The sequence below is a fragment of the Triplophysa rosa genome, linkage group LG10 (assembly GCF_024868665.1).
Source record: "Triplophysa rosa linkage group LG10, Trosa_1v2, whole genome shotgun sequence".
In the NCBI taxonomy this organism is placed as follows: domain Eukaryota; kingdom Metazoa; phylum Chordata; class Actinopteri; order Cypriniformes; family Nemacheilidae; genus Triplophysa; species Triplophysa rosa.
The window spans coordinates 8,291,771-8,307,057 of record NC_079899.1 but is presented as its reverse complement, the minus strand read 5'-3'; the positions used below and the strand labels follow the sequence as shown (position 1 = coordinate 8,307,057).

The following is a 15,287-nucleotide window of genomic DNA, read 5'->3' as shown; positions in this document are numbered from 1 at the left end:
TTGTATTCCTTTTACACGTGTGAAAACATGCCATCATTCATACAAATGTCTTGTATAACAAGTCATTGATCTGCCATTACCAACAGCTTTGTATGTTCTGCCATATTACATTAAGATTCTATGAATGAGCACACAATGGAATCAAACCTAATAGATCAAATAAATTCAGGTCTGCAGATATTTTATTGGTGTGGCAATAATTATTGTTTAATTTCTTTTTGTTAGAAAAATTAATTGATTTATTAGACAAAAACCGCATTGAGTTCCCATAACTTTAAAGCTAATTATTTCAACGCTTGGTGAAAATTGTTTTTTGGTACACATTTTGAGTAGAACATCCAGTAAGATTTTTATATATTTTTTTCATTATAAATAGGTCATAAAAAAACGAAGTCGTCATGAATTCATATTTTTGACAAAATTTCGATTAGTTGGCCTTTAGATAACTATCGATTAATAGCGCGTTTAGGCGCTAAATAACCTTATCGCGATGAATGACAAGCATTTGCGATGACTGTCACATTTAGCGTCAAATTACGGTTTCGATCTATGGTATCTTGGAAGTCCCTCACGCAAATTGTACATTTCTTCCATTAATTCCAAATATTGATGAACAAATATTTAGCAGATAAGTGCATCCTACAGTATTGCAAACAGGTGAGCCGGAACCATGGTTTATTTTATTTAAAGAAGTCCTTATATTAGTTATATGCAGTTACAATGTAATTATGCTTTCGCAGACAGGTAATGGAAGTCAATACAGTTGTCAAAAGATTAAAAGACACCTCTATATGGATTTACATGTTTTTATAAAATGAGAATTATAAGAATCAGCAAAGTTGATGTGTTTCTTTTTTTATTATTCATACATGTACAGTATTACTTCATACACAACATTGAGTGACATTTGTTTGAAAAGCATAGCCATATTTATAGCATTTTCTGCAGATAATAATACCCAAAAAGGCAAAAAATAATATTTTTTCATATCAAACAAGTGTCTGTAATAATGCAGACTCGCATTGATTATGCTAATAGCTGATATATACATTGGTAGTAAATACACATATTGTATCATGGTATACTGCTGCTGGTTTAAAGAAGTTCTCAAATTAACAAGCAACAACAATGCCACACTGCACTATTCTCTATATGGAGTATCCACCTGTAATAAATATTTGTACAATAATTCACAAAACACACTTAGCATGACATGACGCTAAATGAGCAAAGGCTGTTCCCTTCTCACGCTGTTTTCCTAAATCATTCAGGGTATGTGCATGTAAGAGGTACCACTTAAACATTGTGTTTCCAGAAGACCTTGTTCTTCTCAATGCTTTACACCTGAGCATGCACACACAGTTCTGTTCCCCGTATTAACAATCGAAACCTCCACAATAACCAAACCAAGACACATGTTACTGACGGTATTCTAAACTGTTTGCATGTTGGTATATGACTATTAACAAAGTCTAATGAGTAAATTTGGCATACAGTACCATAAACGTTTAACTTCAGCAAGTAGTCATTTGAGTTAGATTTAATGTAAATACTGGCAGGAACTAACTAAAAGTGTGCCTGTTTAATTGATAATGGCTACGATGCACTCATATCATACTGTATGCCATTCAGCATAATAAAAAAGCACCAAAAAGTTATAAAAGCACCTGTAGCATTTTGCCTAGAGAATGTCCATCTGAAGATGTTCTCCAACTCTACAGCAGACCTTCTCAATCTCAAGATGTGCATTTGTTCGCATCATTCATGATTTCATCAATGAATGATTTCAGTTGATAATATGATCCTATCCCTACCTGCACAGTTATCCCCTTTTGAGCCCAGTAATCACAAACAATATTCCAAAAGAGAAGTACAGATGGCTGTAGCTCTTACAGCTACTTTTAAAGTGTAGCGTGCTAGAATAAGGGCACCAAAGACTTCAGTATTCATTATAATTGATCATAACCCAACACAACACAGTACTGCACTAGTGTACAAGTACTACTACCAACAGATTACTGTAAAAGACAATCAAGCTATACTACTCAACACAATGCTTTTTACAAATATCCCAAACAACAACAACATAAATGAAGCATCCTGAACAGCTGTGAATGGTTGCGTTATACATTGAAACCTCCAAAGTAGACAGACAGTATCTCCGACGAGAGGAAAAACATGAACGTACAGTAGAAAGGGCAGGCTGGCCTGGCCGTCTTTTCAAAAATATAGCGATCTCTTTGTGAGCAGTTTTCTGGGGGTTTGGTTGCGGATGGTAGCGGAGAGCATGGTGGTACAGGGCAGTGCATGTCTGAAAGTCACTGAAGAGTTTAGGAATAGAGGAGGGGGTTTCTCGATCCCTTGGTCCCCTTACTGCTGGTAGCCACAAGACTGCAGCCTTAATGAATGTTAAGGCTGCGGAAATAGTCAAAGGTAGCACCGAGCGCCCAGCTTAACTCCACGTTATTGACCTTTTTAGTTAGCTGCAAAGAAATGATTCATAGAAAAGTCATAACGTTGCCCAATTTGTGGTGACGTAATGTCAGTCCACAAAAATAGTTATCTTGATCTGCCAGGGGATGTTAAATTAGGGTCACAATTTTACTTATTTACACAAAATATTGTAAACAGGTTTGAGGCCTATTTTTGCCCCTTCGCCACAGTGTATTTTCAGTTAAACGTTTTCAGTATTTTATCTTTATTATTTTGCACTCACCTGCAGAACAGTGCTATCCTTGAAGCCGAATCCCTCTTTCAATAGGCAGGTGATGTAAGTCATGTCCATGCACAGGTAAGGACTGATTGGACGGTATTTGGTCATCTTGTTGCACACTTAAAAAAAGTAAAAAGTATAATTTGTTATTTTGTCACCCTGTAAGTGTTGAATTAAAGATCAAGCATTAAAGTGTGATGCTCAATCTACACTTTTAACTGAGAAGTCAAGGGTAGTGTCCCATGAGGCCCTGACTGTCGATTCTCAGGCAGCAGTTTGTCAGGGTCTCATGGGAAAAATTACGTAAGACGTTGAGGCACCAGTACTGTGTTTGCTACAACCGTCTGGCACATCTTTGTGAAACACGTCTTCACAATGTTTTGTTTTGACTCCAGCTGACAAGCTGATTTGTGAAAGTTTGGAAAAAAGGTGGAAGGTGTGAAAGAACTATTTCACAGCCTTGGTCGTGCACATGTGTTGATCGTGCGCCAAGCCACGAGAGGGGAGGGACAGTGCAAAGTGTTCCCGCACAGGGTGTGACATTAAGTCCTGTCTGCCTTCGGTTAGATATCGGGCATCAGGTGTTGTCTCAGGATCTGTGAAGAAGGGGGTGCCCACAGGGCTGCTGCCATGGATGACTATTGTGCCAAATGTGGTTTATCAAGGCCATGTGACAGTCTCAGCGTACAAATGAAAGCCTTACATAAATTGCCAACCCATTCCCCCTAGAGATAAATCTTCTCCGCGGACATTTATTGCTTGACGTGTTGTTCCAAATGAGCCAGATTTTGTGAATCAGTTTCAGGTGTTAAACTGATGGATGTGCTCAGCATGAGCAGCATGTGCATCGCACAGTATGGGAATGCATAACGTATTCCTCTATTCCAAGGGCATGGAAAAACTGAGATTGGAGGCTTGCAAAAAAAGATCAACACACACACAGGCAAAAGTATTTGTGTGGGAGAGGTGCAACCTGTGTTTATGCGGTGGCAAGGCTATCATTTTGTGAAGCCAGTGTGATTGTTGAGAGCCTCAAATGCAAATAAGCACCGAGGGTTTATGTTTGTGCAATGTGTGCGGCAAGACTTTGACCTGAATGTGCTTCGCAAGATGGGAGAACATCCAAAGTCTTACCTTCTTTGGCTCTCTTTTTGAAATCCCTGACTTCCACAGTGCCACCGCGGTCTTTATCTAAACATTGAGACAGTGTGTTTTTGCTCAATATTCATTCGAAAAACAATGACATATAATAGCTTTGACCCTTATCCCAAATGTAACCCCACTCACCAATAAGACCAGAATCCGCAGCTCTGTCGTAGTAATAGGAGAAGGCATAGAAGACGCTGCTTCCCTTCACCTCCAAGGGCTGGTGCACAATCCCTTTCACTACCCGCAAGACCTCTTGATAGCAAAGCTTGTACCCTGCATAACCTGAGAGTAAGATTGATAATTTAGTTTAATCTGTGTGCTTTTCAGAAATTTTCGTAACTGAAGTCAGCATTGCACTATATACAAATGCACAAAAATAATTTCTTTGATCCCAGTGAACGTAATGTAAAAATGCATTTTAAGTTGCTTATCTAAAGCGTCTGCCAAATACAATAGATGTAAAAGCATGTTTAGCTAAATTAATAATGGAAAAATGGTGGGTAAGGGACCGTGTTAAAAGTTCACACATTATGCATAAACGAACCTGCATTTTGATTAATAGCGACGGTTAAATGTTATTTTATGACATCAGCCGCAACACGATGCTGTCGTTTTTTATGATAGCTAGAGGGATCTTATCTTAAAAACAATATGTCATACTAAGCTACTTGCACAAATGACTAACGGGGTCGTTTATCATGGAGGGCAGGCCATTTTTTATTGTGCAGTATACATCAAATTATGAGTAAATGAACTGTGGGCAATGTCCGTGTGTGTGACATCTGAGGCTGAGACAACCCTAACCCCGTGCATGATATTCACGTAACTATAGATTTAGGTAACGGTTAGCCATTCACAAAACTAAACACCTGAGGAATCTTGAATGTAAAATGTGCGTTTCAGGAGACTGCCTGTTACTACATAATGATGCCAATTTAAGGAATTGCCACAAACTTTTCAGGAAGAGGAAAACTCCAAAATAAGCAGCTTTCATATGGTGTGGGGTGAGCTAACTTGCTTGTCAGGTCTACCAGTCAGAAGTCATGTGGAGTACTTAACAAAGCCCCTCATAGCTATTCTGGACCACAGTGTGGTGTGCAGCCAAGATGAAGCCGCAAGCAACTTGCAGAAAGGAGCAGGCTAAATGCCAAGCATCTGACTAAACTAGTTTTTTTTGGCAACATGTCTGGTAAGAAAACGTCGAATCATTTAATGAGGAACGTACTATTTTCTCTCACCTTAAATATTTTGTTTGTTATGTTAGTATTTCTTCGGAGCTGAGAATGATGCTAAATAGGGGGTGGGGCGCAACTTAATGCGTTTTGGTTTTGGCTCATTTCAAAATATTTTGCTAGATATTAGTAAGATTAATCATATTTTACACAAGTAGCATACTGTACACAACTCTGCTACAAATGAACACTTGTGCACTGTTATCCCCATGGGTGGGTTTAATTATATTTTAATAATATAATATAATGGTGATTAAAGTAATATAAGGCTGGATTTGACTCTCAACTTAGAAATCGAAAAAATCATATGATGAAGAAATTTACTTTCACGACACCAAAACGCTCTTTGTCCTGTATCTTAGCGAAAACACATCCAAACTTTCCACAAAATCGCAGGAGACTGTCTATCCATACACTAACAGTTACATTTAACCCTGCGTTAGGTTCTGCCCCCCTGACCCCTAGACAGAACCCTAACACACCACTGGAACCAACACCTATTTATATTTTTCAGTTTTAATATCATATACTATTTAACATTATTAAAATATAAGTACATAGACCACAACTTGATTTTTTTCAGGATCGATTGACTGTAATGAACTTACCGTCTGGTATTCCACTGACTTTGTAGGTGTGATCACCAAAGGTCATTTCATCACTGAATTTTTTAGGTAAACAAGAACTTCTAAAAACTTTCCAGTCAAGATCTGATGGTTAAGCATTGTGAAAGAAAACGACATGATATCAGTATGCATTATTAAACATGCAGTTAATAAATTGTTACATTTTTATGATGATTACCATCTGAACCAAGAGCACCAAGAGTTGCCAGTCGGGCTGCAAAGAGTCCCTTTCTAAGATAACTAAATGAAAAATGAGTGAAAAAGCATATTTTTACCTGCTCATAAACTGATAAAACAAACAAAAAACACAACTGGTGTTTTGTCAGGTTATCTGACCTGTGGGAGTACAGATCGTAAGTTGCGTTGAACAGGTCAAATTTGGCAATGTAGTCTGGAGGAGCATTCAATACTGTTTTCTGTGAAAGAAAGGAGAACAGTGTTACGGTAGGAAATATTTCCAGTAGTATGTCAACATTGGTTTTGTTGTTGTACCTTTAATTTAGGAAGGAAGGTCATCTGTGTTGAACCTCCCCCCAAATCCAGGATCCCAACAGTTCTTCTTGTTTTAGCATACAAATGACCTAAAAAACAAAAGACTCAGTATTGAGGTATTGTCAGGCGAAGGGGTATCACTTTATCATTATGGTGTTCAAAGCCTTACTAAAATAAGCAATACTTTACCTGTCAGGTAGTTTACTGTAACCCATGCCAAGACCCCTGCAGAACAGAGAATCTATTGAACTTTTATGTATCAACTCACCACAATATTTCAGTAACAAGCATCAATCTGACAAAGTTGAAGAAAAATTGAAGCATTTGTTGCTCCAGTGATCCCAGTGATAGAATATACTACTTCTATATGCTCTGCAGGTTTCTTCATTAAAAAGAAATGTCTCGTCATAAAAACTGTTTTATATCGGGGTCATCAAGGACCAGCCCAGGTGTAATTGCACATGTCTGAGATGTAAAATTAGTCACACCTCATAAACCGATAGGATCTTTGTCCTGTGTTGAGTTTGACTTTGCATGAAAGTGCATGTGAATTTAAATTAAAAGTGTGGATTATTTTATATTGAGTGTGGGAGGCTTCCAGACGAGGATTAATCTAGACAGCTATATTAAAGACTCAGGCCACTATCACAATAACAGACACAGTGGAAAGGAAAGCTGGGTTGCCATGCATTGCAATTTTACTTCACATTTAGACTTCATTAGCGTTTGTGTAAAATAAAGAGATATTTTGTAAATAAAGAGAAGAATGTTATAGTACCTTCATTGGCGCCATTCATGATGGAGATACCATTGTTTGGCACAAAGAAAGGAGAGTCGTCAAAAACTTCTTTCACCTATGGAAGTAAACAAGACATTGCATTAGGATGCCATCTCTACAGTGAGAATAATGTAATGTATTTTAAAAGTTCATGACTCATGTGTTCCTCTGTAATATAGACTATAAAAGAAGTGAAAAGAAATAAACCATTTGGTTGTTACAACGTGAAAATTCCAGCCGACTGCCTTTTTTCATCTGGAGTCAACGGGATGTGCACTGAATCAATCTTGGGTGAATTTGTCTAAAACCAAGCAAGCTGGAAACCACAAGTGTGGCCAGTGTGGTGGCGTGGAATATGATCATTCAAAAGCCATTTAGTTCCCTGAGGCTCCAGACAGCCTCAGAACAGCTGCTTTTGCACTGTATTGGTTTGTCTTCTCACTAGCTTCCTGTCTTTCTTTCTCTCTGTCTTGCACACAATGTGGTTTGTTTCGCTTTGGGATGGTTGGTGTATCTACCAAACTGTCTGAGAAAGAAAGCAAGGAAGTGAGAAAGGGAGGAATCCTTACCTCATCCAACAGGACTTTGGCTTTTTCTGGAGTCAACATGCGCAAGCCGGCAGTGGCTCTCAGAACCACAGGTGTCTGTATCCATAACTCTTTAGGAATTGTCTTCTTTGCCACCTTCAGCAGCTGCCTAATAGTTTCACCACCCTGGCAAAGAAATTACAGAAACATTATAAAGCACAATTCTTCAATTACAATTCATCAACTAGGATAATAAAACTGTGGTTCTTAAACTGGGGGCAGATTTTGTGTCATTTTATGAAATATATAAATTTTTCATAGATTTTATGCTATCAAACATCATGAAAAATAAGACCACCAACCAAAGGAATTGATGGTCCAGCATTGTATAACTGAATATGTTCTTGGTTTAATTACAGTTCTAAGTTTAAGGTTATTAGTCTTTATTTGGGGGTGCCACAAAGCGATGCACTGTACACAAGGGGGGCTTTACAACGAAAATGTTTGAGAACCATCGGTTTAAGCAGTTAGCTTTTTCAAAGATGATTTTTAAAGTACATCAAAATAAATAAATACATAAATAGGGTCACAAGCTAAATTATTGTAATGAATGATTGCAAAGTCTGGATTCAAATTCCATATTGCTGAGTATAGTATTTCTGGTGTTTTTAATCATATCGTGGGGGGAAATATTAAAAAAATTATATGCTTCCTCTGTCTGCATGTTAAGACGATACTGTGGTGGAAAAAGTCAAAGCCATTTGAGTTTAATAGAACTAGCATGTTCCTTCATGATGTTACGAGAAAGCTAGCGGCTTACCACATCAGGCTTATCCGTATATTGTGACAGTCCAGGCTTTACTGCATTATACATCTCATGGTCCAGCACTGGGAGCTCAGCTGTGGGACACAGAGAAAAACAGAAATGTCAGTGGACAATTGAAGACATCTGCCTTCAGAAGGTGCACATTAGACTGTAGGCAGCTTAACTCCAGAGTTTATTGTGCATAAGCAAAGACATTTGGTTATTGTATGTTTACCACAAATGGCGACCACCAAGATTTTTCCAGACGGCCAAATTAAGCGTTTCTGCAGACTAAAAGTTTACCTCATCAGGAGTAATGCCACGTCTCCATTTGATGGGTATGTAGGACAACCGATTACAGTATTATCGGCCCAAACCCATAATCTTTAACAGATTGCTTAAGGTTGCAATTTATTAAATGCAATTTACTCTCCGTCTTTCTCCTTCCCTCTTTCCTTTCTCCCACCCCTGTGTTTCTGTTTGCCTTCACACCATGCAGCGAATGAGCCCAAGTCAAACACAGGCACTGTAAGCAATGGTACTTTGAGCTACAGTCTTAGTTGGGATGGAGTGAGAGAGCGAGAGAGAGAGAGAGAGAGAGAGAGAGAGAGAGAGTTAGAGAGGGCAGCCGTTCACAGAGTCTACAAGGCGGGACTCTTCAAGATCATTCTGAGTTCATGGTGTAGGCTAAGCTGAAGCATGAATGTGAATCAGGACTAAAAGAGCTACCGATCTGGAATGGAAATATGCAAATCCTAGCTTTGAGAAAAGCAAATATCCAGGCTGCTGTGCATTTTTATGCATTCGTGCAAAAAAAGTGGCACGAGGAAAGAACTTGAATAGACTTACCTGGGTCTTTTTGAATGAACCTGTACACATGGATGCGAGTGCCAGAGCTGCCAGCATCGAACATGATCCCATAAAAGGTGCGACTGAAGTTGACCGGCCGGGACAGCACTGGCTCTGCCACCACAGGTACTTCTGGAGGAAGCTGATTGTCCATGTTGACATGGTGATTGAGCGCACGGAAGCGGTTGTACATATGGTGGTTGTAATATGTCGCCTCTGCCAGGAAGTACCCGGTGAAAAGCCACATGGACACCACCGTCAAGAGCAACATCTGTTGAGACATGGTTTCTTTCTCCCACGCCGGCACTGCGAACAGCTGAAGGCTTGACTGGTGGTTTCCCTAAAAAATGAGTCAAGACTTTTTATGAAGGAGGATGTGTTCGCTGGTTTTGCCCGGTCTTGTTGAAAGTCTTGAGGCTTTCCAGAGGCAGTGAAGGTGCACAGACAAGAGGATGAAGAAGGTAAGAGAGAAGGTGCAGAGAGCCAGAGGGTGAACACAGAGACACACTCGGGACTGGTTGGTCATCTGTTTACAGTATATAAAGACATAAGCGCTTGGCAGGGGGCCATGCCAAACAGCAGCGTCCACCAATCCCGAGCCTCGCCATCGCAAGCCCTCTGAAATCCATCCTCCAGCATCCCCTCCCCTTACTTATGAAATGGACACGGAATACCTGCTAAGCAGTGCACTTTCTTTCTCGTCAATTTAAGACGCTTTAACTGGCACTTATCCCCTCATACACTCCCCATCATCTGAACTGCAACTGAAAGTCTTCAAAAAAACAAAAGCGAGTATATGTTAAGACTTCAAAACCAGCTGGATTGCTAAGAGTAAGTGCATTGGGCTAAAAATACACTTTATGAGTGTACTTAAAACTTACAGCTTTTCTTTCTACTTACAGCTTGTTTTGTTACTTCACCGCTCTTTTCTTACTTCTAACAAGCATTTAAACCTACTGCTTATAATTGCTGCAAGCCAGCTTCCTTTCCAACAATAGTAGTGATATCATGGCTTGCAAAAAATCTTAAATGACCATTTAAGTGGCTTCTTGAGATTCTGCATTAGACACAACGACAGCTGAGTTATTTGTCTTGTAACTAAAATGCTAAAATAGGGCTTTTCCTCCTTTGTTCATTTTAAAAGAGGTGTAAAGAGATGTAGACATTATCTAATATATAGTGGGACTTTGCGGCAAGGATATAAAATCCCATTATAATAAAAACTTAAGGGCTGCAGATGAAGACAAGTTGTTTTTGCATCAGTCGCCAGATATTCTGGCACGGCTGATTGTAAACCTTGGTGTCGGTGTACTTTTGGTGCCCACAGAGCAGTGGAAGATCCTGTACCCAGGACACAGGGTCAAACTTTCAGACTCAAACCACTGCGCGGTGCTTGAAAGTAAATTTACAACTAAATTAGCTAGTAAAAAAGTTAAAAGTGTCTCTAAAATAAAGCATTTGCAAAAGGCTTGTGCAGGATTGTCCCCCAGTTTGACAAAGCAGAGAACTATTGTAATGAAAAAGCAAATGGTTATATTTTTCTTTAGGTTGGAGTTGTGCAGTGCGGTTCTTTGGCTGGCATGCAATTTCTTTATTGGTTCTGACAGATGAAAAAACACGTAGGTGTTTGCAGGCGTACCGTATTGAAGACCTCATGTGAACTGAACTGTAGAGTTTATAGAGGGGTTTCTCCGCTCTGTGAACCTTGGCCACGAAACCAGCGCTGCTGAAATTGTTTTGTGTAACTCTCAAGAATCCAGTCCTGACAGCGGGGCTGCAATCCTATGACATGTCTTTTTCGCTCACTTGCTACTAATGAAAGTGGTTCACCGCACATCGGGTTAAGAATGACTCTCGCTGCCGGTGAGATCCAGCTGAGGGACGGGGAAGAGCAGAAATAAGGGGCGGCAAAGCACAGTATGTGATTTTGGAGCAAAATGGGGAGAGGAGAGGCACAGTGGACAGAGGGAGGGGGCCAGGGTGGAGTTTGGCAGTGCTTGTGCTCCCATCATGCCATTCCAGTCCCCTGACAGTCGGCTGAGCAAAGCAACAGTTCCAACGTTGTAATTTAGAACTAAAAATATTACACTTTCTTTCCTCTTTTTTGTGTTTTTTCAAACTGCGGTACCCCATTATGGCCTTTTCTCCCGTGCCAAGCATGCATGTGCAGGCCCTCACATTGACTTCTGACAATTTAAAAGAACACTTTCAGCGGTACCAAAGCAACAGTATAGTGCACCATGAGCTAATTTAATAGGTGCTTAGGTATATAAAATAAAAAAATACTCACAATCCTGTTCAGGATCATTTTATCCGGTTTGCAAAGCTTCAAGTGGATTCCTGTTTTGCAGAAATCTTTCTACTGCACAATATGGTTAGTTTTACATCTACAGTTCAATGCATTCTCAGTTGTTGTTGTTTTCATCCCATCCTTTTTATCCATCCAGTAGTTATAATTATGTTCACACACAGCTAAAGACAATTACTGACAAGGCAGTCTGTACATCCATGGGATTATTACAAAACACCATAAACAATATTTATGGAATAAAGCAAGGCAATTACAGTACACTGTTTAACTGATGCAATAAAAAATGGCCTGCGAGTCAAAGCCTGTCACATTCAAAAATCTTTGTGAAATGTGAACTATACCAAGTTTTGCCACAATAATAATTTGTTGCCAGCTTGTTAAAATGTACAATGCACACAATACAGCAGAAAGAACCTTAGAAAACAATAGACTGCTCTGCCAGTGCATAAAACAAAATTATGACAAGAAAATTGTGAGGTTTGACCATGCTAGGATGAACTCAAATTAAATTTGGTTATTCATTTCTTCAAAAACAAATACAATGTGCATCGCTTCTCAAACTATGACATGACTATTTTCATTTCTATTTTGAAAACAAAGGAATGAAATTCACCATCTCTTTACATTTGCGGTAAATAATTACGTTTATTTTTACAGTACTGCAGGAAAATACAAGCCTAATATGAAGTCTCAAAATGTATACATTTGAAAATGTATTTATAGCAAATAATACAGAATCTACTTGAATAACACAACTTTTCGAGATACTGTAACAGTTCACAAAACAATAATACAGATTTTTTTAAATAAAAAATCAGCTTTCACAGTAAAGATGTTATGTTGTTCCATTATGCCAGCATAAATTTATGACCCCCATGCTTTGTAAACTAGTCTTACATTACGGCCCAGAAATGTCATTTTTGTGGGTGTCCTGCCCAAGAACTCCTATTGAAGAGACCAAAACCCTGCAATTACAGTTTTGATGATAATCACAGCTTGAAAATGTTCACAGTTATATGTATATAGGGGGAGGGGGGGTAGATTTCTGCTTTCATCTCTGTCATAGCAATTAGCTTTAAATTTAGTTGCCTAACGGCATACATGAACCTAAAGCCAAGAGCCGCTACAGGGATACAGTAGCTACACCCTGACATTTTGACATATGTTCCTTTGGCTTTTCCTGTCTGTGGAATGTTTTATGGATACACTCCAGTTCCATCAAAAAGCTCAACAGAAATGACCGGCTGGGAAGCAGGCAGCTAACTTGAGTACAAGACATGCGATGCGAGGGTGGTGCTTCTGGATGGATACAAAATTGTTCTGAGCTAAGTTTACATTGTTTTTAGAGGCTTGGCCTCTGAGAATCTGCTAAGTCAACTGCAGTTAAAATTTTGCGGCTAGTCCACATCTTATGTTATGCTAGCTTATAGCTCAAATTTGTTTGGTGGCTGAATGACCTGTCAATCATTGCTGAAGTTCTGTTCAGAAAGACTGGAAATGAACCCCATCTGCTTACATAACCCTGTGCACCCTCGGTTACCATTCACCCCACATTTCTTTTGTGTCTGAAGGTTGTGCGCTCTGGTTTACAAACAAAAAAGACTTTTTATGCATGAATTCAGAGTCCAAAATTAACTTTTTACCACACCTGCCATTGGCGGGTGGATAAGGAAAATTTGCTTACCGTAAACATATCTTCCCAGCTATGAACTGTATTTTACATTTTTATACAATGACACTGGGATTATTGTGCTGTTATGTAACTGCATATTAGTGCATTGTGAAACTTGCAAGATATGTATAAAAACTCAATCTCTGACTGTATAAAATTGCAGCTGTCAAAAATGCAAACGCGTTTTGATTTTGTTCCAGAATATATTCGAGTTAGTGGTTTTAGGAACATGGCATTATGGAGAAGTTTACAGTAAAGTAAAAGTTGTTGCGCGAGGATGCATGAGGGTTAGATGTTTTCTTTACTAGAGGTTTGTACTTTGTCTTTGATTGAAATAGTGTACAATAGTGTCTTCCTTGTAGTAATCTCCTTATCGACTTTTTAAAAACGTTTTGTTAATATATCTTGAATTACAAAAATCCGTGTTTAACATTCAACGTACAGTACATTTATACTATGACACCCATGAGGCTTTAATGTTATGTCAATACAATCTTTTTATAAATTCAGCCATTCAAACGTGAAAGGTATAGCAAGGATTTTTACATACATGAAGTCCTAAATAGTAGCATAACATCACACCATTTGCCTTTTGGTTTTAAGGGTTTATAAATGTGCTCTTCAGTCAACAGCCGTTTTCCATTTAACAGCCCTGACTTCATACTGGTAAAAAACGTCCCAATAAGTGTTAAGCAGACAAAAAAATAGGTTTGGTCTGGACAACCTTGAAACATCCTTTTTTAGACACTCGTAGAAATGTCACATTTGCCAATGTCGCAAAATCCTGGAAAATGTATTGTTGTGGTGGACTCAGATGTCATTTCAAGGCCCACCCTCCTTGGCGTTCGCGTTATATGATAAAACACTTTGTCTTGAGAAAGGGCTTAGCTAATGGAAACAAGTTGAACGTGAGTGTCTGCTTTTGTTCTTTTTTTACTGGAGAAGTGGTCTGACATGTGACTTAAAACAGGGTGAAATTCAGTCATCCAAATTGTTATTTCATCAAGGCTTTTCCATGTGTATCCCTTGTGACCGAGCCATTTTCTGACATCAATTAAAAAAGGAATAGGGGGAAAAAGAAAAAAAAACTTGTAATTGACCTTTGAAGTAGAGATTCGTCTTCTAATTCAGTTTGACAGTTTGGTCAAAACCATAGGACATTGGAAGCTATAATTAAATGTGTATCAACATTCTGAACCACAAAAATAATTTTTCACTCTTTAGGCCACTAACTGTGTTATAGTGTAATTTGTGTTTTCATTTTTTATCCATTTGGCATAAAACTGCATGTTTTCATTCTCTGTTCAGATGCTCATTTAAACAAATTGATGTTTGTAACACAAACATTTATTCAAGAAAAACTAAACATTTAAGTTTTGTTTATCCAGTAGTCAGCACAAGAGACAGAAGGTCAAGTTGCTATTTTACAACAATTGGAAAGCAGAGATCTTTTCTATCGGACAACCATGCATTCAGTGCCCTGGTTCACAAGAAGAGGCCATAAGTCAAACTTTGTACTTCTCATCCCAGTAAAGGGTGGTTGTGGTCCTGGCTTTGCAGAATTACACAGTGTTCCCAAACCTTCCTCTCTTCTGATTTTGGTTCTGAAACAGCCAATTGTTTTGTCATTGAGAAAAATAGCACATCATATTTCTTTAAAATATAACATTATTCATAACATTGAACATTTGTTATTCAACACTGCACTGATGCACAATGATAACTAAAGCAAAAGTGTCACAAGAATTGCCAGATAGCAATAAACATGCAGTAATAGAGTGCCGGAGGGATGACGTAGTTTTGTATGCCAACTCAGAAGTTAGCACCACACTGGTTCCCTCGACCAAAGGCCTATGGATTTTTTCAATAGACTTTTGAAATATTGCAATAAACAAGCTCTGTGATTTACAAATGTTTATTCACTTACATGTTATGTCTATCAAGATCATCTTTACAAGTTAGCCTAAGGAAGCCTAAATACAATCATCAGAAGTATTATGAGGCTATAAACAGACTACACCACAGTCACTCGACAACATCACCACAACAAAGCCTCCGACAACTCTTCCAAACTTTATTAAATACATGTTCGATGATAATGCTAATAACTACTCTGTGAATGAATTTTCATCC

The 15,287-nt window shown here is 38.6% G+C and overlaps 1 protein-coding gene across 1 annotated transcript; it reads right to left on the bottom strand.

Moving 5' to 3' along the window:
- Positions 1 to 669: 669 nt before the first annotated feature.
- entpd5a (ectonucleoside triphosphate diphosphohydrolase 5a) lies at positions 670 to 10,307 on the bottom strand. The gene is made up of 13 exons (XM_057344048.1): positions 9,172 to 10,307; positions 8,338 to 8,417; positions 7,560 to 7,703; positions 6,991 to 7,066; positions 6,402 to 6,437; positions 6,213 to 6,301; positions 6,057 to 6,136; positions 5,899 to 5,960; positions 5,703 to 5,804; positions 4,001 to 4,144; positions 3,848 to 3,904; positions 2,717 to 2,832; positions 670 to 2,483 (listed from the first exon to the last, which is right to left on the bottom strand). The coding sequence occupies exons 1-13, from the start codon at positions 9,452 to 9,454 to the stop codon at positions 2,400 to 2,402; spliced, it is 1,353 nt and encodes a 450-aa protein (XP_057200031.1). The 5' UTR covers positions 9,455 to 10,307; the 3' UTR covers positions 670 to 2,399.
- Between the last annotated feature and the right edge of the window lie 4,980 nt (positions 10,308 to 15,287).

Excerpts from the sequence above, each read along its gene's own strand:
- entpd5a (XM_057344048.1), bottom strand. The coding sequence starts at position 9,454 with ATGTCTCAACAGATGTTGCTCTTGACGGTGGTGTCCATGTGGCTTTTC. Across the intron at positions 7,067-7,559 it reads CCAAAGTCCTGTTGGATGAG|GTGAAAGAAGTTTTTGACGA; the intron begins GTAAGGATTCCT and ends TTACTTCCATAG. Across the intron at positions 6,438-6,990 it reads CATGAATGGCGCCAATGAAG|GGGTCTTGGCATGGGTTACA; the intron begins GTACTATAACAT and ends TCTGTTCTGCAG.